Source organism: Staurois parvus, unplaced genomic scaffold, assembly GCF_062004578.1.
Source record: "Staurois parvus isolate SC_StPar_1 unplaced genomic scaffold, SC_StPar_1.0 ptg000669l, whole genome shotgun sequence".
Lineage (NCBI taxonomy): Eukaryota > Metazoa > Chordata > Amphibia > Anura > Ranidae > Staurois > Staurois parvus.
Genome location: NW_028318465.1, coordinates 1,707,952 through 1,735,261, shown reverse-complemented (window position 1 = coordinate 1,735,261; position 27,310 = coordinate 1,707,952). Strand labels below are relative to the sequence as shown.

General features: G+C 41.4%; 1 protein-coding gene across 6 annotated transcripts in view; it reads right to left on the bottom strand.

Annotated features, from left to right (window-relative positions):
- SCN8A (sodium voltage-gated channel alpha subunit 8) overlaps positions 1 to 27,310 on the bottom strand; it is a 226,830-nt gene that overhangs the window by 42,685 nt on the left and 156,835 nt on the right. For 4 of the 6 annotated variants that reach the window (XM_089652045.1, XM_089652044.1, XM_089652049.1 and 1 more), the window contains 8 exons: positions 23,452 to 23,838; positions 21,333 to 21,471; positions 20,063 to 20,301; positions 18,593 to 18,766; positions 17,860 to 18,216; positions 15,643 to 16,107; positions 4,347 to 4,464; positions 381 to 535 (listed from right to left, as the gene is read on the bottom strand). In XM_089652045.1, the coding sequence (XP_089508171.1) occupies positions 381 to 535; positions 4,347 to 4,464; positions 15,643 to 16,107; positions 17,860 to 18,216; positions 18,593 to 18,766; positions 20,063 to 20,301; positions 21,333 to 21,471; positions 23,452 to 23,838 (2,034 nt within the window). The remainder of the gene's footprint in view (positions 1 to 380; positions 536 to 4,346; positions 4,465 to 15,642; positions 16,108 to 17,859; positions 18,217 to 18,592; positions 18,767 to 20,062; positions 20,302 to 21,332; positions 21,472 to 23,451; positions 23,839 to 27,310) is intronic. The other 2 variants (XM_089652048.1, XM_089652047.1) reach the window with 1 other exon arrangement.

Genomic DNA, 27,310 nt, shown 5'->3' with positions numbered 1-27,310 from the left:
GTGCAGTCCACTCTCACAGTGGCTAAGCTCAGCGATCTGTAAGAGTGAAAGGGAGCTGACTACACAGGTATGAGTAGGTAACAAAGCCAAGCTCTTGTTCGTGAGATGCTGAGGCTGCATTTCCAATGATCAGTACCATCATGCCATCTAGGTAGGACAGAGAGAGGAGCCCAATGGAAAAAGCAGCTTGAAAAAGTAATTATTTTACAAAGCTTAGGAATGTGTATTAATTTACTTAGGAAGCTATACTGTATAGGGATTGTTTTGCAACTGTCATTAAAGGTGAACTAAACATTTAAACCCTTTAATACACAAGGCCCTTTAGTTTCTTCATGTTTTTCTAAAAGTAGGAAGAGGTTTTAAATAAGATGAATACTTGCCAGAGCACCAGAGCTTAACAAAATCATGAAGATGATAAAGGTTTCAAACCAGTTATGCTCCACTATTAGAAAACAAGTTTTCCGAAGGGTCCACCATGACTTTCCAATCCCTTCTTCTACGCTGACTTGACAACACTTGAAACGTGCCACACAACCTGTATAGAATACAAATTGCTAGTCTTACCCAATGCACAATTCACACAAAACAAGAAGCAAAAGTACAATTTTTTAATAAAAGGGTTTTTTCCAAATTTGTTTCCAATGAGTATATTCATATATGTCCCTGTGAGGCTTTGCACTATGGTTTGCTGTACATGGAAACATAGACGTTGAAATATTTTTGCATATTTAACAAGCAGTAATAAGCTATCACTGACCTCTATATTTGCTTGTAATATAAAAGTATTAATTTTCAAAGATTCCTAAAAATTATCAAAGACTCTATAATGGGTTTCAGTAATTTTTTAACAGTTTAGAAACACCTGCTGTGTGTTTATATTAGAGATCGGCAGGCTGACATGGTCTGCTCTCCATTCAAAATAGCTACAGAGGATTACTGGCTATTTATACGGTACCTGTAGGCAAAACTTTTTTTTGTTTTAGATAGAGTGGAGAGGGATTAGAAAAGCTGTCATATTTTTATTGCTGTCTGTGTCCCCATTAGATAGATTCACACTCCTCTGTATGTCCTGTTTACTGTTATCAAAGATGAACAGGAAAGAAAATCACAAATTCTGGGTTGTCATCAGATCAGAAATAGAGGGGAAATATTCCATTTGGGACACTGGTTCTGGTGACAACCAGGGATTTCCTTTCATTTCCGGTTTTGGCTATTGTATGGGAAGTGAAGGAATATCACCCCAATGGGACAGAGATAATCAAAAAATGGCAGGGGTTATAACCCTCTTTTGCTCTATCCAAAATGAAAAAAAGGCTTTTACTGCTTACTTGAAAATCAAAAAAATACATTAATGTGCATAGTCTGGGCACTGGTACACTTTAAATCAACCATGTTCAGCTATTTGGTGCTCCTATAGTGTAAATAATTGACTTTAGGTTTGTATCAATGTCTTGTTTCTTCATGCACTGGAGCACTCAACCTTGGAGAAAGAGCCAGCACTAGGACCTAATTAAGTGTGCATGAGCTGTTAAGGAACATTCTAACAAAGAGAAGAGTAACAGATGTAGAATTTATCACTGTGCTACTAATGTGCCTTTACTGTCCAGACACAGGCTGGTGGCAGAAATGTGGCCAGTCTGTTTTGCTTAACTGCAATGGGAAATAGTCTGGTCACTATCACTATCTCTGTTGTCTTGTAGGGCTGTGTATATTTCAGGAGATATACAGTCTGCTTCACAACTATGCAGTTTGCTTTTGATCCATTTTTGCAGTGCTTTTTGTAATGTGATTTTGCACACACATTTTTCATGCATTTTGTTATGCATTTGGTGGTTTTCTTTTTTTTTTTTTTTGTTTTTGCGGTTATGAAAGTTAAAAATGCATAAAAAATGCACTGCATGCATTTCTCCTGCACATCCACTGCTGTCTACTGAACCAAAAACACACCCTTTTAAAAAGTCCCTGACCCTCAGAAATTGACATTGAGCTCAATGGAGCAATCTCCCCTTTGTCTACTTTTTCATGCGACTTCAACGTCCATGAAGGCCTAAAAGCATAGTGTTATGCCTCACCTCTTGAATGCGGCTTGATCTTTAGGTTTCGGAAAGAATCTGAGTTTCCCATGCTTTCTGATTGGAAACAGGAAGTGGATAGAATCATGGACGCTGAGCGTTGGGATCACCCGGTCAGAGGTCAAAAGGGATAAATTTAAAGATATCTGGCAGGGGTGGATGTACTACTCCTCTGAGATACCGAATGCATGAGTCTTTTTGGGTAACTTTGATTTCGTATTCCCCTACCATGTCGCTATGTACAACTGGGTACTATGTGTTATTGCTTAGATAATACCACCTCTACGGATCTGATTTACTGGATGTTTTATGTGTTTTTTTTCTCTCTGCTTTTTTTTTTTTTCTTTGCTTTGTTCTTTCTTTTCTTCTACTTGTTTGTAATATTGGAGTCACAAATTGTCATAGCTATTCCGATTATGTGCGATTTTGGTCAAGGTGTTTGTTTGCCTATGTTGTTATACATTTTATTACTATTTACTTGCCCAATTGACATATATCTGCTGACATTATTGTTTACTCTGTATCACTAGAAAATGTTAATAAAGATTGATAATAGAAAGAAAAAAAAAAAGAATCCCTGACCCTTTCCAAAAATGAAGTTGCTGAGAAACGCATAGATGTGAATGTGTCCCATGGGAAACCATGTTAAATGGACTGTGGTGTGTTTCTGCAAAATGCACTTAAAAATGCATAGGTGTGAACCAGGCCTAAATACAAAACCACTGTGTTTCAGCATTAATGGGCTGCTTGACTAACATTAGGGTGGATTTTTGATTACAAAAGCCAAAGTTAGCCTTGAATGTAAAGTGCTGTGTTAAGTTTGGCTGTCTACTTATCTTCAAGTGAGGCTAGGGAGGGACACACTGAAATAATTGTATAAACAAACATTTGCCTATAGTTTGCAATGAAAGCATATTAGAGACCACTACATATTCAATTTTTTTTTTCTTCCATGCCTACTTCTGCTAAAATCACAAGAACCCATAAACCGTAATGCCAACCTGGGCATTCAATACAGGGGCACCTTGTATCCTCAGAGTATAAAACCAGGAGTTGAACCAGAGGAAGGTGAAAAACCCTCACAAAGTGTGGTCCACAGGGATATAAATTCCTTCCTATCCACAAAAGCAAGTGAATAACTGCCTCAATCAACATTCTACATGATTATTTTTTCTGAATGTTATTCGTCGCTAATATACTGTTATTAACCCCTTAGTAACTGAAAATAATAGTTTGTGCATCCAGCTGTACAACTACTACTTTGTGTATCCAGGTGGATTATATGTTTCTTTTTTCAGGACAAATTGGGCTTTCTTTTGGTGACAAATAATAGAAAAACTGGCCCAAAAGAGTAAAATAAAATAAAAAAAATTTAATCTAGCTGTATATTTCTTGCTATTCACATAATCTTCCACCAATGAACAACCTAAAATAAATTTATGTGCTCTTGCCAATACCACGTGGTGTGTGTGTGTATGTTAGTTGTTGTTTGTACCTGTAGTAGTGCCCAGAAACAATAGTGCACATTTTGCTTTATTTTAGCCTACCTAAAAACACACTGACACTAACACTGACTGATACAAATTGAAAAAATGCTTAGAAAAAAAAATTCCTCTTCTAATATACTGACCCTTATCTTGACACTGACCTAGATCAAACCTTGATATAGCTATTTTCTAGGGGTTTTTTTAACACACTTTTTCAAACACACTTTTTGTTTTTTTTACATATTTCTCCCCTGGCAAAGAGTGAAAGATACAATGTATCCTTCTCTCCATTCAGAAGAGAACGAAACTGCATGGGCGGGCTTCAAAGTGACTGATCACTGACCCCCTTATATCAGAGTTCCCCTTACACCAGAGTCTGCAGGGTTCCTTCTTACATCAGAGTTTTCAGTGTTCTTCCTTAAATTAAAGTCCTCAGAGTTCTCCCTTACATCATAGTCTGGGGAGTCACCCCTTACAGTGTAAGAACTCTGCGAGTTCAGATGTAAAGGGGAAATTGCAGATTCAGATGTAAAGGGGAACTCTGCAGAGTCAACTGTGCAGGGGAAACTCTGTGGATTCAGATGTAAAGGGGAACTCTGCAGATTCAGGTGTAAAGGGGAAACTCTGCAGAATCAGATGTGAAGGGGAAACTCTATGGATTCAGATGTAAAGGGGGAACTCTGTGGAATTTGATGGACTTTGGAGGACTCTGCTGCAGGACTGTAATAAATGGACCATCACCATTTGAAGAATATCATCCTCTGTGTATTTTAAAGCAAAAACATACCATCTGTAAAGCAATTATCTGGATCCAGGTATTCTTCTGGCTGTTCTACTGGAACTTCTTCTGCTTCTGGTTTTATATCAATGGTACTTCCTTCTGAAGAACTTGTATCATCCAGTTTCTATGAGACAGTAAGATTAAATAAAATCATCAATAATATTTAATAAAATACCTTCTCATCAATTTCTCATTTAGCATTCAATACGTTTGAGGTTTTTAAGAGTACAGATAATGACACAAAAAAGTATTTGGGGAAAAAGCAGTACACTATTAATTTCCGGAGCAATAGTCATCAGTAGCACAAGTTTATTTTTGACTGAAATAAGAATACTTTGTTATTTTTCTGCCTTGTTACATCTTATGAAAAGTAATCAACTGCTTCAGTAAAACTTTCCGTTCTATGTATAAAACAGATTACATTTTGTTTCATTTGTTGGTTTCATACAGTGGCAAAGAAAAATATGTGAATCCTCATCTAAGTCAGAACAACAGACAAACACAATCAGAGGAAATCAATAAAGGTCCTGCACCATTTTTCTGGCATTAATAGCCATTGCTATTGAATTGCGCCAAATTCAATAACCATTTGCACCACTTTTCTTCCTATCTGCCAGTCGTGCGCCAAAATTCAGCTAGTTCTTATTTGAGACACTTTTTCATTTTGTCACATTGATTGCACCATGTTCAAAATTAAATAACGACAGTTTGTCTCTTGTGAAACTGGAGCTAATCAAGGTCAACTCTATTTTGGCAAATAGAGAGACTGAGGACAGAATGGATCCACAAAGATATGTACCCATGTAAAGGTCTGTTGAAAAAAATATTGATTAACCAGATTAGGACTTGGTCTAGTCTACTGAGTGTCAGTGGCAGTGTTATTTAGATAGTGACACTATTGATTTAATTAGTCATTTTGTTAGTCCACTTCAATACCCAACACTCACCCCATTCCTACACAGGCAATTTTTCAGATTTCAGCACTGTAACACTTTGGATGCCAATTTGTCATGCAACGCTGAGATTTTAATACATTTTTTTAGACAGAACTTTCTTTTGGTGGTATTTGATCAAAACTGGATTTTTAATTTTTTTTGTTCTATAAATAAAATAATAATGAAAATATTTAGGACAAAATGTATTCTTCTGCATTTCTTTGAAAAAAATAGTCTGTGTGAAAGTTAGAACGTCTACAAACTATATAGTATATAGATTTTAAAACTGATCCATCCTGATGTACTGACTTTCCTATCTCATTTCTTGGGGCCCTAAAACGCCAGAACAGTACAAATATCCCCCAAATGATCCATTTTTGATAAGTAGACACTTCACGTTATTTAGTAAGAGGCTTGGTGAGTTTCTCGAAGTTGTAATTTTTTGCCACAATTTTTTGTAAAATGAAGAAATTAAATAAAGTATATGTTTCTTTACATATACCAGAGCAGTACAGCATTATCATGTGCCCAGTGTGGTGGTGATCAGGGATACTGACTGGTGACAGCAAAAAAAAAAAAAAAAAACATTTTAATTTTAAATTTTTCTTCCAATTCAGTTGATGTATTTTAAAGTATTTTATTAGGATTAAGTTGTTGAGACTCAGGAATATCTTCAATAGTAATAATTTCTCTACTGTTGGAGTCAATATTATTCTATTGAAGGAATTCGTCAAATTGGAATTTTTATGACGCCGGCACTATAATTTGGTAAGCCTCCATGGAAGATATTACCTTGATAGATTTTCTCCAAAAGAAAGATTGCTAGAGATGTGTACACAAGTTAGAGCAGCATCACTCCAAACCGAAGTGCCAACGCCAGTTCTCAGAGATGTGTATGTCGGTTAGAACAGAATTGTGCCAAATAGCTATAGGAAGATTAGATTGCAAGTTTCCTTCAGAAAGAGGCATGCAACAATCAGACCAGCACGGAGTCAAAGTGCAATAGGAAGGTTAGAATGGAAGAGCCATGCATTATTTTAAAAGCAATGAACCAAATGCAATAGCAAACTTAATGTGCCAATTACCCTTTACCAATTGCCTACTGGGCACTTTTACCCCCTTCCTGCCAAGGCCAATTTTCAGCTTTCAGTGCTGTCACACTTTGAATGACAATTGCGTGGTCATGCAACACTGTACCCATATGAAAGTTTCATCATTTTTTTGAGACAGAGCTTTCTTTTGGTGGTATTAAATCACCAAAAGGTTTTTTTATTTTTTGCTAAGCAAACTAAAAAATACAGAATTTTGAAAAAAAAGTTTTTTCTTAGTTTCTGTTATAAAATTTTGTAAAAAATAATTTTTCTCCTTCACTGCTGTGCGATAATGAGGCTGCAGTGATGGGCACTGATAGGCTGCACTGATGGGCATTTACAGGCATCATCGGTGGGCATTTACAGGCATCACTGATGGGCACTGAAAGGCACCACTCATATGACACATAGGTGGCACTAATTGGAATTGTTAGGTGGCACTGATAGTTGTCACTGAAAGGCAGCTCTGATGGGCACTCATATGTGGCATTGATGGGCACTGATATGTGGCATTGATGTGCACTGACAGTTGGCACTGATGGGGCTACACTGATCATCAACGCACTGATGATCAGTGTACATGTATCCTCTGAGGAATGCCACTTACCGGCTCTCTTCTCCTGTCACATTGTCAGCGTGAGGAGAGGACTGCCAATAACCGGCATTTCCTATTTACATGTGATCAGCTGATCACATGATAGAGCCAACATCATCAGCTATTTAATGCAATCAGTGATCCGCTGTGTCCCAGGAACACGGAGCACCACCAATCATCGCGTCGCACCCCAGGGGAGCGCATGCTCAGCTAGAGTGGGAGGATGTCATATGACGTCCTCTCAGAACAAGAGAACCGCCACCCTCCCGTCATTTCTTTATATGGTGGGTGGGGAGCGTTTAAAGAGTCATGCAACAGTTACAAAGCAATGTGCGAAATACAGTAGCTTAATGCTCCAGTTCCCCTCAGAAGAGACGTGTGACAATTTGAACTGTATTCACACCAAAATATAAGAATTGAGTGCCAGTTTTATTCAGAAGAGGTATGAGACAAATAGAAAAGTATTGCATGAAGATCAAGTACCTGGTCTAGACAGGTACATGGATTTGGCGCATTCTACGCCACTTTTCTGCAGCCTCTGAGACACTTTCCTTAATTCTGTCTGCGACAGTCTTTTTTGAATTCCAGGGAATGTGCTTAATTTGATAAAACACACGCCATTCACAGTGCTGGAGGAAAAAGTACGTGTGGTAACTATACATTATCAGACATATCAATCAATGTGAACACTGTATTTATCTGTGTGGAATAGTGTGGTACGCTGAGCACCTTGTAAATGTAAATGCAATATTGGAAGTTGGCCTTTATAGTCAACAAATGATTTTATAAGGATCAAGCATTATGTTTGATGGTTTTCCTCTCTTTGTGTATGACTGAGAAGGATTGCTAAGTGGAGGTGGAACTACAGAGGAGTGTATAACATCTAAGATTATGAAGTGGATTCATCTAATCTATTTGGAAATGATAATATGAGTCCTATATGAGACGACATAAGTACCGTATGATCTTACTAAATGGTTTGGTCATACACTCCAGGTGAGAGCACATCTGCTGGAGGGTTCACATCACTGAGAATCATTTGGGCACAGAGTGGTGATGATAAGATTGAAGTTATATCAGCTGCCCATCATTACTGAGGAGTACACATATGCACAATAGGACTATTGTCATCCTGTCGTCACAGTTTTTATTTTCTTGATACATTTTTTTCTTTATTTACTATATATTGATTTCACATTTGTTGCACATGTGATGTAAAATTATTTGATTTAAACTGAAGCGTGGCACTTTTGAGACAAATATTAGATTCATTTTGATGCTTACGGTCAGTGTCCTGTTGCATCACCCAACTTCTACTAAGCTTCAGCTGGCAGATAGCCACCCTGACATCATCCAGTAGGATATTTTGGTAAACTTGCTAAATCCTTTTCCCTTCGATGATGGCAAGTGGTCCAGGCAGTGAAGCAAGCCCAAATCATGATGTTCCAACCGCTATACTTCACCGCTGGGATGATGTTTGGATGCTGGGAAAATCTGCCCTTTTTGTGCCACACATAGTGCTGGGTATTCTTCCTGAACAATTTAAATTTTGTTTCAGCAGTAGATAAAACATTTTTCCAGTAGTGTTGCAGTTTGCCAAGGTGCTCTTTGGCAAAGCATAGGCGTGCACAGGGGCGGACTGACAACTCATGGGGCCCCCGGCAATAGGGGATCATGGAGCTCGTGTCCTTGCCCAAACTCAAAAAAGCCTATGAAAAAGGTACCAGGGGCATCTCATGGGGCCCCCTACTGACCCCGGGCCCTCAAGCAGTGCCCAAATTTCCAAATGATCAGTCTGCCCCTGGGTGTGCAGCAATGCTTTTTAGGAGGTTTTCTGCCATGGACACCCTGCCTGTTCAAAGACTTGGGTAAGGTAGACTCAAGAACAGGAATGTTTGCCAGTTCCAGTGATGTCTTCAAGCCTTTAGCTAAAACTCATGGGTTCTTTTTACCTCAGAGGATTCTGCGTTGTGCCTTGGTAAACCTCTTGGCTGGGCAACCACTTCTAGGACAGTACTAAACTGTCTCCATTTATAGACAATTTACCTGTCAGTTGATGGATGCCTAAACACTTTGAGATTGCTTTGTATCCCTTTACAGACTTATGCAGGTTAACTACTCTTGATTAGATGTCTTCAAAGATCTTCTTTTTGTGAGGAATGGTTCATATCAACTGATGCATCCTATGAACAACAATCCTAAAATGTCTGAGTGTCTTTTTTTTTTTTTTTTTTTTATTATTATTATTATTATACAGGATTTATATAGCGCCAACAGTTTGCTAAGTGTTGTACATTATAATGGGAGACAGTACACGAGACAGTACAGTAACAATACAATTCAATACACGAGGGGTTCGAGGGCCCTGCTCCTTGGAGCTTACAATCTAGGAGGGAGGGGATAGTGGTACAGGAGGAAATAGCTGTGGGGGATGGATTAGTAGGAAGAGTGGAGGAGATCGGCAATTAGCTGAGGGCGGGGTAGGCTTCCCTGAAGAGATGGGTTTTCAGAGTGCGCCTAAAGGTGAGGAGCGTAGGTGATGGTCTGATGGATTGGGTTAGGGAGTTCCAGAGGATGGGGGAAGCCCTGGAGAAGTCCTGGAGATGGGCATGGGAGGAGGAGACCAGGGAACTAGAGAGTAGGAGGTCTTTTGAGGAGTGGAGAGTACGTTTTGGGTGGTTACTGGATACCAGATCGGTGATGTAGTTTGGGGAAGTATTATGAACAGCTTTGTACGTCAATGTTAGCATTTTGAATTTTATCCGTTGAGCAATCGGAAGCCAGTGGAGGGATTGGCAGAGGGGGGTGGCGGATACAGAGCGGTTAGTAAGGTGGATGAGTCTGGCCGCAGTATTCAGGATAGACTGAAGCGAGGATAGCCTGCGGTGGGGTAAGCCGATGAGGGAGTTACAGTAGTCAAGTCGTGATATAATAAGGGAGTGAATGAGTTGCTTAGTGGTTTCCGGGGTTAGGAACAGATGTATTTTGGAGATGTTGCGGAGGTGAAGTCTATATGAGTTTGTCAGCGACTGGACCTGGGGCTGCAAGGACAGATTGGAGTCTAGGATGACACCTAGTACTCTGGCTTGCGGGGTGGGACTGATGGTGGTGTTGTTGGTCTTGATGGAGAAGTCAGGGGGGGGGGGCGTGGGCTGGGGGGAAAACTAGGAGCTCGGTTTTGGAAAGATTTAGTTTGAGGAAGTGGAGAGTGACATCCAATCCGATATGTCATTCAGTAGGCTTGTGATACGGGGGGAGACTGAAGGGGTGAGGTGAGGGGTAGAGAAATGTCGGCATAGAGATGGCAGTTGAAGCCATGAGAGTGTATCAATTGGCCAAGGGAGGAGGTGTAGATGGAGAAGGGAAGGGACCCGAGGACAGAGCCTTGAGGGACCCCAACAGAGAGGGGGAGTGAAGAGGAGGTGGCAGCATTATAGGTAACACTGAAGGAGCGCTGTGATAGATAGGAAGAGAGCCAGGAGAGAGCGGAGTCTCTGAGGCCAAGAGAGTGTAGTTTTTTGAGGAGGAGGTGGTCAACTGTGTTGAAAGCCACAGAGAGGTCGAGGAGTAGGAGCACTGAATAGTGGCCATTAGTTTTGGCAGTTAGCAAATCGTTGGTGAGTTTGAGTAGGGCAGTTTCGGTGGAGTGTAGGGGGCAGAAGCCAGACTGTAGGGGATCAAGAAGGTTGCTGTCGGTGAGATGGGAACTCAGGCGATTATAGACTAAGCGCTCTAAGAGTTTGGATGTAAATGGCAGCAGGGAGATGGGTCTAAGGTTGTTCAGATCGGTGGGATCCAGGAAGGGTTTTTTTAAGTTTGGAAGTGATGTGCGCGTGCTTTAAAGGGGAGGGGAATGTGCTTTTATCAATCAAAGCAGCTCTAAACCACATGTCCAAAATAATTGCACACCTGGAGTCCAGTTGGTTAAAACTACTGACTCGATCAGCTTCTGTTGAAGTAATACCTCGCCAAAATACGCTCCTTCCTTACCCCAGACACCACTAAACTACTCGTTCACTCCCTGATTATCTCACGCCTTGACTACTGCAACTCCCTCCTCATCGGCCTACCCCAGTGCAAACTCTCCCCGCTTCAGACCATCCTGAACTCAGCTGCCAGACTCATCCACCTCACCAGCCGCTCCACCTCTGCCACCCCCCTCTGCCTCTCCCTCCACTGGCTCCCCATTGCCCAACGCATTAAATTCAAACTGCTCACTCTGACCTATAAAGCCATTCACAACACTGCCCCTAACTACCTCACCGACCTGATTCCCAAGTACCACCCTACCCGTACCCTTCGCTCTTCACAGGACCTCCTTCTATCTTGCTCCCTGGTCTCCTCCTCCCACGCACGACTGCAAGACTTCTCCAGGTCCTCCCCCATCCTCTGGAACTCACTACCCCAATCCATCAGACTGTCACCTTCCCTCCTCACCTTCAGGCGCTCCCTGAAAACCCACCTCTTCAGGGAAGCCTACCCCACCCTCACCTAACAGCCGCTGCCCTTCCCTCCTCCTACCACTCCATCCCCCACAGCCGTTTCCTCCTGTACCTCTACCCCCTCCCTCCTAGATTGTAAGCTCGAAAGAGTAGGGCCCTCTTACCCCTTGTGTGCTGTTTGATGTTACTGTACTGTTTCATGTATTGTCCCCCCTCTATTGTACAGCGCTGAGCAAACCCTTTGGCGCTATATAAACTCGATAAATAAATAAATAATAAATAAATAAGTAATTATTCTATGGGTTCACTTACTTTTTCTTCCAGCACTATGAATGTTTAATGGGTGTGTTCAATAAAGATCAAATCAGTCTATGGCAAATTTCTGAAAAATCAGATAATTCCAAGGGGTTTCTTTAAATACCTCAGTCAGGCAAATACCACATTATGGTCACTAGATGGAGATGATGCTCATATGAAATCAATGTATAAAGCAAAACAGCCAGAACTCACAAGGGCTAGGAAAATGCTTGTGACAATCGCCCAACAAATTTTCTGTACATTGACCTTTAAGTGTTCAGTAGGTAAAAATTAAATACATGTACATACAGTATATATCTACATCAGTGGTTCTCAACCTTTCTAATGCCGCGACCCCTTAATACAGTTCCTCATGTTGTGGTGACCCCCAACCATAAAATTATTTTCATTGCTACTTCATAACTGTAATTTTGCAGTGGGAGGAGTAGTGCCATGTCATTGGTGTCAGTGGGAGGAGTAGTGCCCCATCGTTGGTGTCAGTGGGAGGAATAGTGCCCCATCGTTGGTGTCAGTGGGAGGAATAGTGCCCCATCGTTGGTGTCAGTGGGAGGAATAGTGCCCCATCGTTGGTGTCAGTGGGAGGAATAGTGCCCCATCGTTGGTGTCAGTGGGAGGAATAGTGCCCCATCGTTGGTGTCAGTGGGAGGAATAGTGCCCCATCGTTGGTGTCAGTGGGAGGAATAGTGCCCCATCGTTGGTGTCAGTGGGAGGAATAGTGCCCCATCGTTGGTGTCAGTGGGAGGAATAGTGCCCCATCGTTGGTGTCAGTGGGAGGAATAGTGCCCCATCGTTGGTGTCAGTGGGAGGAATAGTGCCCCATCGTTGGTGTCAGTGGGAGGAATAGTGCCCCATCGTTGGTGTCAGTGGGAGGAATAGTGCCCCATCGTTGGTGTCAGTGGGAGGAATAGTGCCCCATCGTTGGTGTCAGTGGGAGGAGTAGTGCCCCATCGTTGGTGTCAGTGGGAGGAGTAGTGCCCCATCGTTGGTGTCAGTGGGAGGAGTAGTGCCCCATCGTTGGTGTCAGTGGGAGGAGTAGTGCCCCATCGTTGGTGTCAGTGGGAGGAGTAGTGCCCCATCGTTGGTGTCAGTGGGAGGAGTAGTGCCCCATCGTTGGTGTCAGTGGGAGGAGTAGTGCCCCATCGTTGGTGTCAGTGGGAGGAGTAGTGCCCCATCGTTGGTGTCAGTGGGAGGAGTAGTGCCCCATCGTTGGTGTCAGTGGGAGGAGTAGTGCCCCATCGTTGGTGTCAGTGGGAGGAGTAGTGCCCCATCGTTGGTGTCAGTGGGGGGAGTAGTGCCCCATCACTGGTGTCAGTGGGGGGAGTAGTGCCCCATCACTGGTGTCAGTGGGAGGAGTAGTGCCCCATCACTGGTGTCAGTGGGAGGAGTAGTGCCACATCATTGGTGTCAGTGGGAGGAGTAGTGCCCCATCACTGGTGTCAGTGGGAGGAGTAGTGCCCCATCATTGGTGTCAGTGGGGGGAGTAGTGCCCCATCATTGGTGTCAGTGGGGGGAGTAGTGCCCCATCATTGGTGTCAGTGGGGGGAGTAGTGCCCCATCATTGGTGTCAGTGGGGGGAGTAGTGCCCCATCACTGGTGTCAGTGGGGGGAGTAGTGCTCCATCACTGGTGTCAGTGGGGGGAGTAGTGCCCCATCACTGGTGTCAGTGGGAGGAGTAGTGCTCCATCACTGGTGTCAGTGGGAGGAATAGTGCCACATCATTGGTGTCAGTGGGAGGAATAGTGCCCCATCATTGGTGTCAGTGGGGGGAGTAGTGCCCCATCATTGGTGTCAGTGGGGGGAGTAGTGCCCCATCATTGGTGTCAGTGGGAGGAATAGTGCCCCATCACTGGTGTCAGTGGGGGGAGTAGTGCCCCATCACTGGTGTCAGTGGGGGGAGTAGTGCCCCATCACTGGTGTCAGTGGGAGGAATAGTGCCCCATCATTGGTGTCAGTGGGAGGAATAGTGCCCCATCATTGGTGTCAGTGGGAGGAATAGTGCCCCATCATTGGTGTCAGTGTGGTGGAGGGGAGAATAGTGCCCCATCATTGGGGTCGGGGGGGGGGGAATAGTGTCCCATCGTTGGTGTCAGTGGGGGGAGGAATAGTGCCCCATCATTGGTGTCAGTGGGAGGAATAGTGCCCCATCATTGATGTCAGTGTGGTGGAGGGGAGAATAGTGCCCCATCATTGGGGTCGGGGGGGGGGGGAAATAGTGCCCCATCGTTGGTGTCAGTGGGGGAGGAATAGTGCCACATCGTTGGTGTCAGTGGGGGGAGGAATAGTGCCCCATCGTTGGTGTCAGTGGGGGGAGGAATAGTGCCCCATCGTTGGTGTCAGTGGGGGGAGGAATAGTGCCCCATCGTTGGTGTCAGTGGGGGGAGGAATAGTGCCCCATCGTTGGTGTCAGTGGGGGGAGGAATAGTGCCCCATCGTTGGTGTCAGTGGGGGGAGGAATAGTGCCCCATCGTTGGTGTCAGTGGGGGGAGGAATAGTGCCCCATCGTTGGTGTCAGTGGGGGGAGGAATAGTGCCCCATCGTTGGTATTAGTGACACAAATGATGGGGCACTATTCCTCCCACTGACACCAATGATACTTACCTTGCTGACCCCTGCTCCAGCCTGGGCTCGCTCTCTCACTTACCTGTCAGCTGTCTTCCTTCTCTGGCCGCTCTCCTCTTCACTCGCTCCCTCGGTCTTCTTTGATGTACGCGCGCTGCCGCTTGGCTCCTCCTCTCCAAGCTCCACCTCCTCGCCGGTGATTGGCCGCCTGTGTGCCTCTCCTGAGCTACAGTTCCGGTGGCCAATCAGCGGCGAGGAGGCGGAGCTGCTGAGCGATCTTGGAGGTGTGGCCGGGTGACAGCAGCGTATCATCCCGCCCACACATCGCCGGAGACTGCAGCGGTGTCTCGGTTCCTAAGACCATCGGAAATATGTGTCTTCCGATGGTCTTAGGCGACCCCTGGGAAATGGTCGTTCGACCCCCAAAGGGGTCGCGACCCCCAGGTTGAGAACCGCTGATCTACATTAATAAGTAGTGAGTCATGAGACACATGGATGTACCATGTACAGGCTGAGTTTGTTCTGCCTTTGTGGAGCAATAGAACCTGCTGCTGACACTGATGATGTGCAGGTAGTCTCCCACACATATCTTCAGGAGTGGGAAGTTTCACCGTAGCCAGACTCCTTGGTGACATCAGAGCTACTACAGAAAACTTCTGACAATCCTAAAAGTGTCAGAGGGTGAAGAAAACTATAAGGATATTACTGACAAATGGCATAATGGATTTCTTTAGCAAGGGCAGCAACTGTAAATGTACGTTAATTCCAAACATTTTATGTACGTGAGCAGCCTGAAAATTGTTACGCGATGACAATGTCTCTTTCAAAGAAACCTGTCCTGAGTGAAATATGGATGCTGACATTCCTAACTTCTCCTTATGAAAATGCCAGTTAACAGGCTGTCTAAGTCCTCCATACTTTTTGTTGTTGAACAAGAATGCAGCTATCATAGTCAAACAAATGTTGGGTAGTCCTGTTACAGCAACTTATAGAATATTCAAGCATTTCCACTGTGTTGAATTACCGCACATGCCACATTGAGGTAAGGCACCCCATTTAATTTTCAATAGGGAACCAATGCATCACAATGTTGGTTTTAATGGAAAAAGGGCTAATTTGCAAAAATAGTACAAAGTGTAAAAGGCTGTTAAAGCGGTGCAGAGTTTTCCTGTCATTCACCCTTATGTCAGTTGACATCCACTATCCTCTTACATCTCCTAAAGACTGCAACAATGAAAGACAGTACATACATATGAGCCCCCAGCTCCTACCACCTTTCAAAAGGCTGCACTCTCATGTAACTGCTTGAAAATACCACTTTAAATACTACATTGGAAACCGATTTTAAAATTAAAAACTCACATCTTTACTGCCTTCTTCATCTGATGCACTGCTAAAATCCTCTGTGTTAAGATTCTCAAAATCTGACTCTCCCACTGCGATGGGCACTTTGACGGTGAGGTTTGGGTTGTTGATGAACGACATATGATCTTCATCTATCATGTACTTTTCAACACTGCTACCAATACCACTAGTAGTGCCATTTCCATTCTTCTGATATTCCATATCTCGAGTGATATCAACCCCTGCATGATTTACCAAGCAGCTCTTCTTTTCATACATGTCATCTAAAGGTTTCTCATCACCAGCCTTCTTCTTAAAGTGTTTTTGTATGAAGTTGTGGACATTTAGTTTAAGCCATGCAATGCCTTTTTTAATCCGAATGACAGCTATTTGGAGGTTGTTCATTTCTCCATCATCATCAGTGGCTGCCAGATTGTCAGCACTGAATGAGCTCAGTAACAGAGCAAGGAACAAGTTCAACACCTACAAAAAAAACAAACAAAAAAAACAACAAAATATTACATTTGGCAATACTGTGTTGCATGTGCATTAAATGTTTAACTACACATGGGAAATAAAGCTAACAATATTATTTATTAATTTAGAATACTGTATTTTAAAATAAAATTTAAAAGCTACAAGAGAATTGACAATTGACCAGTTTTCACGGTTAATAATGAGTTGTAATGAACGGAGTGAGGAGGGCCAATGTTGATGGTCTTCTGTTCACTCCAGAAATGCTTCTCTCCCTATGCAAGTCTCAGAAACATCTGAAACTTAAGTCAAAAGTAAAACTGCATTTGACCATAGAAGCCCATCAACACAGGCCCTACATATAGCTAGATAAGCTGTGATTACCTTACCTATTCAATTGCCAGGCATCTGGTACTTGAAAACTGCCCAACACACATTCTGATGTTTCATTCTTTGTAATCATAGCAATGCTGGCAGGCTGCTATACACTGTTTTTTGTTCATATGACTATAGGAGGCAGACCCTACTCACATAGAACTCAAGAAATAAGTGCCTGAAATCCATATATTGGTAGTTTTATATCAATTGTGGATGGAACAACAGAGTGAGACAGGAGGTATCAAACACACCTGCTCATATTGGAATCTGAAAATGTCACCAGAAGATGTAGCTTTGTAAGAGAGAGTATCCAAGCCAGGGTCAGCAGAATGGATGAGAAGCATTGTTTTGTTCAGGGTTTTTTTCTTGACATTGTTAGCACAGCGAAAGAGTTGCTTCATTAAAATAGTGCACACAGCAGAGATTTAGCCAATAAAAATAACCAATCAAACAATTTTTTAGTAACATAAATCGGGCAGATTATTCATTACTTGGCAGCTATAACCTTTTCACTTCATAAGTGTTACCTACTCCTAAAAATTAACTTCAGGGTGGGCTAGGATATTCCCTTTCAGGTTGAGGAAGGTGCCAAAGCCTTTTTGGGGAAGCCTCCCTCTTAAAGGGGAACTAAAACTCTCTCAATCATAATTAACTATTTTGGCCTTATGCAGCCAGCCTTAAGTAAATAGATAGGAAGGTATATTGTATTTACATGGTTTAAACTTTTTTTTACTTTTTCTTTGTTCGGTTGCTTCCTGATTTGTGGCCTAGGCCAAAATGATGTCATACATCCCAGGAATCTTCAAGGGAATTTGTTTTTACTTTCATCTGGAGCAGGGGTTGTCTCATGTAGGCACACCATCGTGCCTATTCCTGAGCTAAGGGCAGATGTTTTCCAGAAAGTAAATGCTCCATGAATCATCTGCCCTTACTCAAGATGACCACAGCTAAAAATTGTAGGGGGAAAGTGATTTCTCAACTAAATAAAGACTGAAGACATTAATGGACGGGTGAGTTTGACTTGAATATTAAAATGAATAAATCATGTTTTTAGTTTGTGTTGCTCAGATACAGTTATGCTCCACTTTTAGTCACAGCCAGACTGCACCCAAATGTATGGGCTAGCAGTATTACTTGGCCCTGCATAATTCTCCATATATTCCTTGGGAAAATTAGCCAGGAAGCATGTGCCAATAACAGCATTTTTGTGATCCCCCACTGCATTCTGAAAAATCTGAAACTGTGATTCCATAGCATAGATTGCTTAGAAATTCAGCCTGTCTATGACAAATCTAAAATAGTTATCTACAGAATGATTTGTTGGCCTGTGAAAAGAAAAGTATATATTATAATTTTCTAAGTCAAGCAGATAAACATACTGACCACTAAGTTACCAATAACCATGACCATCATGAAGACAACTAGACACATTGCTTGTCCTGCGACCTCCATGCAGTCCCACATGGTTTCAATCCATTCTCCACACAAAACACGGAAGACAATAAGGAAGGAATGGAAAAAATCGTTCATGTGCCATCTTGGTAGTACACAATCTGGGTTTATTTTACAGACACACTCCTTGTAATTTTTGCCAAATAACTGCATTCCCACTACAGCAAAAATGAAGACGATAATGGCCAAGACAACGGTCAGGTTACCCAGGGCACCGACAGAGTTTCCAATGATTTTAATAAGCATGTTTAGAGTAGGCCAAGACTTGGCCAGCTTGAAGACTCTCAGCTGTTGATAAAACATAAAATATCCTATTAATAAACTGCACATAAATATAATCTAATAAGATAAACTGCAAACTAACTTTAGACTACCTGTATGCAATGAAAACTACAATAAAATAAAATATTAGCAAACAACAAACTCTAAAGCCATTTTTCTTTGTTTTGAGATTTAAACGACTTTATCATTGTAGGCCTCCTTTAAAAACTGCCCTTACTCAATAAGACAAAAAGATGTATTTGAAGTTCAGTGACTCAAAGACACCATTTAGATATCACCTTCTATCAGAATGGCTACAAAAATCTGATTAAATATGAAGGAAACCTATATTTCATGATTTTATAAAATATAGGACATTTACTTTGACATCATAATCACTTACCAATCGAAAAGACCGTAGCACCGAAAGGCCTTCAACACCCTGAAGACCCAGCTCCATTAAACTGAGGCTCACTATAAAGCTGTCAAATATGTTCCAGCCCTCTTGAAAATAATAGTATGGATCCATTGAAATCAGCTTCAAAAACATTTCTGCTGTAAAAATTCCAGTAAAAACCTGCAAGAAAAGGGTATACTTCATTATGCTTGCAATATGGACATTTAGTTTAATACCAGTACAATCTGATGCATATAATATATGAATACAAATTTAAAGTGTAACTTTTTTGAGCCACCAACCCTCTGTCCCAATCTCATATTTACACTGTCCATTATCTACTAAGATCTCGGTGGCCCTACTGGTACTTGTACTGATGCACAACCTTGTGTCAGAAACATTTCCACTAGACTTGTCATAGCTGCCACAATCTTTATACAATATCGAAGAGCTTCACAGCTCAGCTGATTGAGGACAGGTGAGTATAAGACTGGGAGAAGACTGGGAGAAGAGGGGGAGGGGAGCTTACAAAAACAAGTGTGACTTTACTAAAGAGTGCTTATATAGGCCCAGAGTGTTATAGGCCAACAGAGTGTTGTCTAGGAAAATGGCAAATCTGGAAAAATCAAGTATAGCATCAGTTTTACCGGTTTGTAGTATTGAGTTAGGCACTTCAAATATGCAAATAACTGCCACTTTTGATTAAATGAATTGTTGAATTCTAGAATACAATACAAAATCATTCAGACACACCTTGTACGTCAAGCTGGTCATGCCACAACTGCCTAATTTCTTATATAATCAAAATATTCTGTGATCATAGCCTCTCTTTGGCTCTTGGTATGAATAAAATCCACTATCTGATTTCACCAAGAACACCACTGCGATTTGGTGGGCATGTGATTTTCTGCAGGTGCTGCCATAATCTTGGGTGGAAATTTCCAAATTCTGAGAAAGAATGTATGCTCCAGCTTTTATTTCTGGTCCACAAATATACATGCTACAGTCTTGCTTTGTATTGCAAACGTTAAAGGATTTTAGTCCCTACCCATCTTTTTGAACAGTTACATACATTATTATACACCTTAAAGCAGATATCTGCCTAAATCTACAACTCCACATCTGAAAGTGAAAAACAGGGCTCAACTGCAATCTGAACTTTTGCACTCCCCCTTCAGAAAAAATGTTTACAATATATCCATATTTGTAATCAATAACAAGGTACAGAGCAGCTCTGATCAGCTCTCTACATTGTGTCTGTGGTCGAAGCCATTTAATGAAGGCCCAGAACTCTGGCCATGAGTGTTTTCTGAACTGTTGTTTATAACTGGCAGTCCAGAAATACACATTCCCTTTTCCACCATTTTTGTATAATACAGCGGTGCAAAGATGGTTTAAACAGAAATTTTAGAGTTTAATGGGGAATTAGAAACATAGAATTTTTAGACAATATTTGGGTTCAACTAAATATCTTACCAAGTTTCCTACATATAAAACACCTTCAAAACTCTCAGTCATTGGATAGTGCTCCATTGCCATGAATAAAGTATTGAGGACAATACAGATGGTTATGGCTAAGTCCACAAACGGATCCATTACAATCATGTTTACTATTGTCTTGATCTGTATCCACAGAGGGCAACATGTCCATATCAAATAAGTGTCTGCAAACTTGTACCAACAAGGTGGACACTTCCGCTGAGACTCTTCCAGTTCTACAGACAGAATGAATATAAAGAACATTACCACAACAAAGCCAATATCACCATAGCACCAAAAGGAGATTTAACAAAACATTTTGTCACATTGCAGGCATGCAGCTGCATCCTTCAACCACAGAAACATTTGCTTTATTATTCAGTTTCTAGACCAAAAAAAATCATATTTGTTCATAACTGCAATAAATAAAAAAACTAATGACAACAAAATATTAACTTTAAATTCTATAGTGTAACCTTTCTCAACCAGGGTGCCATGGCACCATGAGTTGCCTTCTGGACTGTTCAGGGGTGCTTTGTCAAAATGCCTAGAAATTGCTCAAAAAGCTGTCAACAATACAGTGATTGTATAAAGTCTGCCTGTTTGTTACACAAAGCCACAGGTTTTTATTGGTGAGCATTACAACCTTGGCACTGCAAGCCAGCCACTGGCATCCTAACAACCAATGACAGGATAAGGAGGAGATCAGGCGCCTGCACAGCTTCCTTGTTTTCCCCTCTCTGTCAGCACTGTTAGCACAAAGAGGGAGAGAAACTGAGGGGAAAAGAAATGCTAGAATAACAGTTAGTTGCAGTTTGCAAAGGTGGAGGAATAATTCACCTCTAATGTTGGGTGACCCACATATGTGGAAGCTGCTGTGATATGTAAAACTAGTAGTTTAGGTTTTTACCAGTTAGAATGGAGTGCCTTGAGATTGTGCATAATTTTAAAGGGTGCTTTGACTGAAAAAAGGTTGAGAAACATGGTTAAAAGGTATGCAATAAAGATCAAGGACAACATACCATGATCAGCAGTAAATAAACAACTTTACAAAAAATATGTTGGCCTGCAAGCCCCATCCATCTGTGTTTCACTATTGGTCATTGAGGCCACTAATCCTCTGGACAGACCAATAGTGAGATGCACAGTGGCCTGGGATTCCAGCTCTCGGGATAGTTGGGAAGCTATTGCAAGGTATGTACAAGCATCTGAGGGCATCTGAATGTCAAGCATCTTGTTTGCAAACACATTTACTTTAAATATGTACCTTCCACAAGTGTCTGTGTCAGGACACTAAGGACGCTGTTAGTTCTGTTCTTCTTTCCAAATGATGCATTAAGCTGGTCAATTGACACGCGAAGAGAAGACCCTGAAGGTTTCTTTTTAATCTCTACTTCTGTTGAAGGCTGTAAAATATCATTGTGAAATTGGGAAATGATAAATTAACTTAAAACGAAAACTACATAACAGTTTTGTCATTTTTAAACCAACTACATGTTTTGTTCTTGAAATGTCCTATAATGATAGGTTGGTGAAAACTAAATGAAAACTATATCAGAATATTATTAAAGCTGTAGTCTAAAGACAATATGAGACACTTTGCATTGTGACAAAAAAGTATCACAATCTTTGTTATAGCTACTTTCTAAAAAAGATCTATCCTTTTTTTTTTTATATAAAGCAATGACATACAAATAATGTATCTTTGTAGCCTGCTGCCTGTTATTGCAGGGGTGAAGCACGCACATCCTTACTGTTATATGTTTACTAATGTAATTGCTGCACATGCATGTATGTCGATTTCATAGCAAGTTTAAAGGGGACTTCTAGGTAAACAGCACAAATGAAATACACATATGGAAGCTGTATTACTCAGCATCAGATTTGCATTTCTGTCCATATAGTCCTGAGATTTACACAGCCCTGTCAGACAGTCCCCACAGCTAGTTTGTCACTACTGCAGTTTAGTCATGAAACTTAGTCTTGTCTATGCCCCAGTCCATGATTAGACAGTGAAGAAGAAGCAACATACTGATGAGCTCATCTCTCTGTCACTCTGCTCTTTCCTTCCAGAGCATGACTAGTGCAGCGTAACTGAGTGGCTCCTTGTGCTGCTACTTCCACTCCCAGTGTGAGCTTTGCTGCACAAATTCAAAACATTTTGAATCAATCCAAGCCTACATGAATTGGTGTTTTTTATCTTTCTGCAGTTTTGCTTTAAAGAGGATCTCTAGTAAAATTAAATGTTTTTCTTTAAAGCTTTTGATAGGCTGTGGGATAGTTAGAACAAATTGGAGAGATTTCCCCTCTATTCATATATAGTTGACAACAAATGAAGGGAAATTTTAAGACTGCAATAAAAAAAAGGTTATAACCATTCTCTACTTTATCCAAAGCTGCTTGGAGCACTACTTTAAAAGCAATATGTTTTGTAGCCTGACAGATATATTTCTGATTTTTTTAAACCAACAATACAATTGGCTTGTATATACTATATGTTTAATTTTTTTTAACATCCTGACTTTGATATACTTGTGTTTTTTACACCGACCTACAAAATGGATAAATATAGCTATTTTTGTGCAATGTACTCAAAGTAGTAGTGTGCCGTTCCTGATCACCTTTTCGTGGTGTTATACACATACACTTTTATTTTGAATTTAATAACTAAAACTAAATGTGGTACTGTTTTTTAAAATAAGTTTTCTTCTTTAAAAAAAAAAACTGTAAATGTTTAGGTGCTCTGCCTGTAGTTCTTTTCCATCCCAAGTTATGTGTTTTGCATTACTTATAAAATCATGCATCATGCTATTCTTTGAATACCCATGCTAGGTTAGAGAGGGAGATCAGAAATGTTAAAATTAGACTAACATGCTATCTGGATTAGGTAGTAAATAATAACATAACTAAGAAAGGAGTTATTTCAGTCACTGGGTCTTTAAAGAAACAAAAGCAAACTGGAATTCAAAAACCTATTATAGCATTGATTCATCCATTATTTACTGTGTTTTCATATGTATTCTCATTTCTATATAGATGCAGACAAAAAAAAAAGACTGCATAAAATGTTAAAGCAACAGGTATACTTTAACCATAATTTTTAATCCCATACTGAAACAACAATATATGTTGATGAAAAAAAATATAAATTTCCAGAATGTTTTTGTCTCCAGGTTAGACACATTAAGTTAACTGAGGAAACTAAATATAACATAAAAAGGCTAAATAGGATACAGTAAAAAGTATACGTAAAGGTTAGAATAGTGTTAGGAAAACCAATACTCATTCCACCAGGGAAGGATCCAGTTGTATTTTTGAGGGCGGCATACAGGAAGAACAAGGGTTGACCGCCATGCCTAGACTAAACTACTTATTGACTTTCTTACGCTGTCATCGGTAGCTGCCTTATCTATTTTCACCTCAGGCAGAAGACGTCCACCAGGAATATTGGCGCCAGGACCACCAATTAATGACACCACGCCATTGCAATCCACTGCACTGTTGCGCTTCACATTCCTTCGTAGGTTTGGAAAGATGCGAGAGGACCGACTTCCCTGGCTGTAACCGCTGTTGTAACTGTTACGCCGGTTGTGACCTCGGACTGGAATAAATAAAGAATCTCTTCGACCTTCACTTTCCTCCACTGTGCTATGTTCATCATCTGCAAACTCATTTTCAGTCTCAGGATCTCTGAAACTTCTCCGAAAACTAAAGATGCTGCTTTTGCTATTGTGTCTGGACAGGTAGGGAGAGCCTGGGATGCTTAGCAAAGACTGAAATACATATAAAAAAAAAATTGTATGAATTAAATAAGAAAACAATACAGTATACATACAATATACACACACAATCCTATGGATGATTACACAAGCATTTATTCACATTTTCTCCATTCACATGCAAAATATTTATTCAGTCTCCAGTGCTGCAATTCCTTACTATGCCAATGTTGTCATGGGATGGCTATATAGCAGAATAACTATATTAAAGGATAGTTATCTTCAATTTAACACATTTAAATCAATTATACAATGTATATTCTGCACATGCACTTCTTTCACTATATATATATTTATATATATACACACACACTATATTGCCAAAAGTATTGGGACACTCCTCCAAATCATTGGATTCAGGTGTTCCATTCACCTCCATGGCCACAGATGTATAAAATAAAACCACCTACTGTAGGCATGCAGGCTGCTTCTACAAACATTTGTGAAATGACAGATCGGAGTCAGCGCATGCTGAAGCGCACAGTGCGCAGAAGTCGCCAACTGTCTTCAGAGTCAATAGCTAAAAGACCTCCAAACTTCATGTGACCTTCAGATTAGCACAACAACAGTGCGTAGAGAGCTTCATGGAATGGGTTTCCATGGCCGAGCAGCTGCATCCAAGCTTTACATCACCAAGTGCAATGCAAAGCTTCGGATGCAGTGGTGTAAAGCACGCTACCACTGGACTCTAGAGCAGTGGAGACATGTTCACTGGAGTGACGAATCACGCTTCTCTGTCTGGCAATCTGATGGACATGTCTGGGTTGGGGCAGTTGCCAGGAGAACAGTACTTGCCTGATTGCATTGTGCCAAGTGTAAAGTTTGGTGGAGGGGGGATTATGGTGTGGGGTGGTTTTTCAGTGGTTGGGCTTGGCCCCTTAGTTCCAGTGAAGGGAACTCTTAAGACATCAGCATACAAGACATTTTGGACAATTTCATGCTCCCAACTTTGTGGGAACAGTTTGGGGATGGCCCCATCCTGTTACAACATGACCGCGCACCAGTGCACAAAGCAAGGTCCAAAAAGACATGGATGAGCGAGTTTGGGGTGCAGTAACTTGACTGACCCCAACAGAACACCTTTGGGATGAATTAGAGCCGAGACTGCAAGCAAGGCCTTCTTGTCCGACATCAGTGGCTGACCTCACAAATGCGTTTCTGGTAGAATGGTCAAACATTCCCATAGACACACTCCTAAACCATGTGGACAGCCTTCCCAGAAGAGTTGAAGCTGTTATAGCTGGAAAGGGTGGGCCAACTCAATATTGAACCCTATGGACTAAGACTGGGATGCCATTAAAGTTCATGTGCGTGTAAAGGCAAGCATCCCAATACTTTTGGCCATATAGTGTGTGCATGTATATGTATGTGTGTGTATATATGTATATATATATATACACACACACACACACACACACACACACACACAGTGTAAAGTATTCACAGCGCTTAACTTTTGCCACATTTTGTTATGTTGCAGCCTTATTCCAAAATGGATTAAATTAATTTTTTTCCTCAACATTCTACATACAATACCCCATAATGACAATGTGAAAGAAGTTTGTTTGGAAATCTTTGCAATTTATTAAACATAAAAAATGGAAAAAAAATGTACATAAGTATTCACAGCCTTTGCTCAATACTTTGTTGAAGCACCTTTAGCACCAATTACAGCCTCAAGTCATTTTGAGTATGATGCTACAAGCTTGGCACACCTATTTTTGGGCAATTTCTCTCATTCTTTTTTGCAGTACCTCTCAAGCTCCATCAGGTTGGATGGGGAGCGTCGGTTTACAGCTATTTTCAGATCTCTCCAGAGATGTTCAATTGGGTTCAAGTCTGGGCTCTGGCTGGACCACTCCAGGACATTCACAGAGTTGGCCCATAGCCACTCTCTTGTTATGTGGGCTGTGTGCTTAGGCTCGTTGTCCTGTTGAAAGTTGAACCGTCACCCCAGTCTAAGGTCCAGAGTGGTCTGGAACAGGTTTTCATCAAAGATGTCTCTGTACATTGCTTCATTCATCTTTCCTTCGAACATGACTAGTCTCCCAGTTCCTGCCAATGAAAAAAATCCCCACAGCATGATGCTGCCACCTCCATGCTTCACTGTAGGGATGGTATTGGATAAGTGGTGAGCGGTGCCTGGTTTCCTCCAGACGTGACGCTTGGCATTCAGGCCAAATAGTTCAATCTTTCATTAGACCAGAGAGTTTTGTTTCTCATGGTCTGAGAGTCCCTCAGGTGCCTTTTGGCAAACTCCAGGCAGGCTGCCATTTGCCTTTTACTGAGGAGTGACTTCTGTCTGGCCACTCTATCATACAGGCCTGATTGGTGGAGTGCTGCAAAGATGGTTGTTCTTCTGGAAGGTTCTCTTCTCTCCACAGAGAAACGCCGGAGCTCTTTCAGAGTGACCATCAGGCGCTAGGTTGCCTGCCTGGCTAAGGCCCTTCTACCTCGATCGCTCATTTTGGCTGGGCAGCCCGCTCTAGGAAGATTCCTGGTGGTTCCAAACTTCTTCCATTTACGAATGATGGAGGCCACTGTGCTCATTGGGTCCTTCAACGCTGCAGACATTTTTCTGTACCCTTCTCCAGATCTGTGCCTTGATACAATCCTGTCTCAGAGGTCTATTGACAATTCCTTGGACTTCATGGCTTGGTTTGTGCTCTGACATGCACTGTTAACTGGGGGAGCTTATATAGACAGGTTTATGCCTTTCCTAATCAAGTCCAATCAACTGAATTTCCCACAGATGGACTCCAATCAAGTTGTGGAAACATCTCAAGGATGATCAGTGGGAACAGGATGCACCAGAGCTCAATTTTGAGCGTCATGGCAAAGGCTGTGACTACTTATGTACATGTGGTTTTTTTAGTTTTTTATTTTTAATAAATTGCAAAGATTTCAAAATGAACTTCTTTCACATTGTCATTATGGGGTATTGTCTGTAGAATGTTGAGGAAAAAAATTAAATTAATCCATTTTGGAATAAGGCTGTAACATAACAATATGTGGCAAAAGTTAAGCGCTGCAAATACTTTCTGGATGCACTGTGTGCTTTTAAATATATATATATATATATACTCTGATTCCCAATGTAAGCAGCAACATTTCTCTTAGTGTGCCCATTGTAGAAAAATAAGGGATCCCACATGTTGCCAACATGTGAAGTACATAAGCAAACCTAAAATAATTAAATCCTCACACAAAATGGCCAATTAACTGCAGATCCATATTTGACCCTAATCTACAAGTAGCAGTAGATGACTGGAGGAATTTCCAGAAGTTCAGGTTAGTAACAGAGAGAATACCAATATGAACTGCTCTCCGTGGCTTAATGATAAGACTTCCAGGACTTAGAATGTCCAACATCTACCAGTTATTGCTGGCTACAGGAGAGACTTCCAGGATTTAACATATCCAGCATGAAACTACCAGTGCTTGCTGGCTGACTAAAGAAACTTCT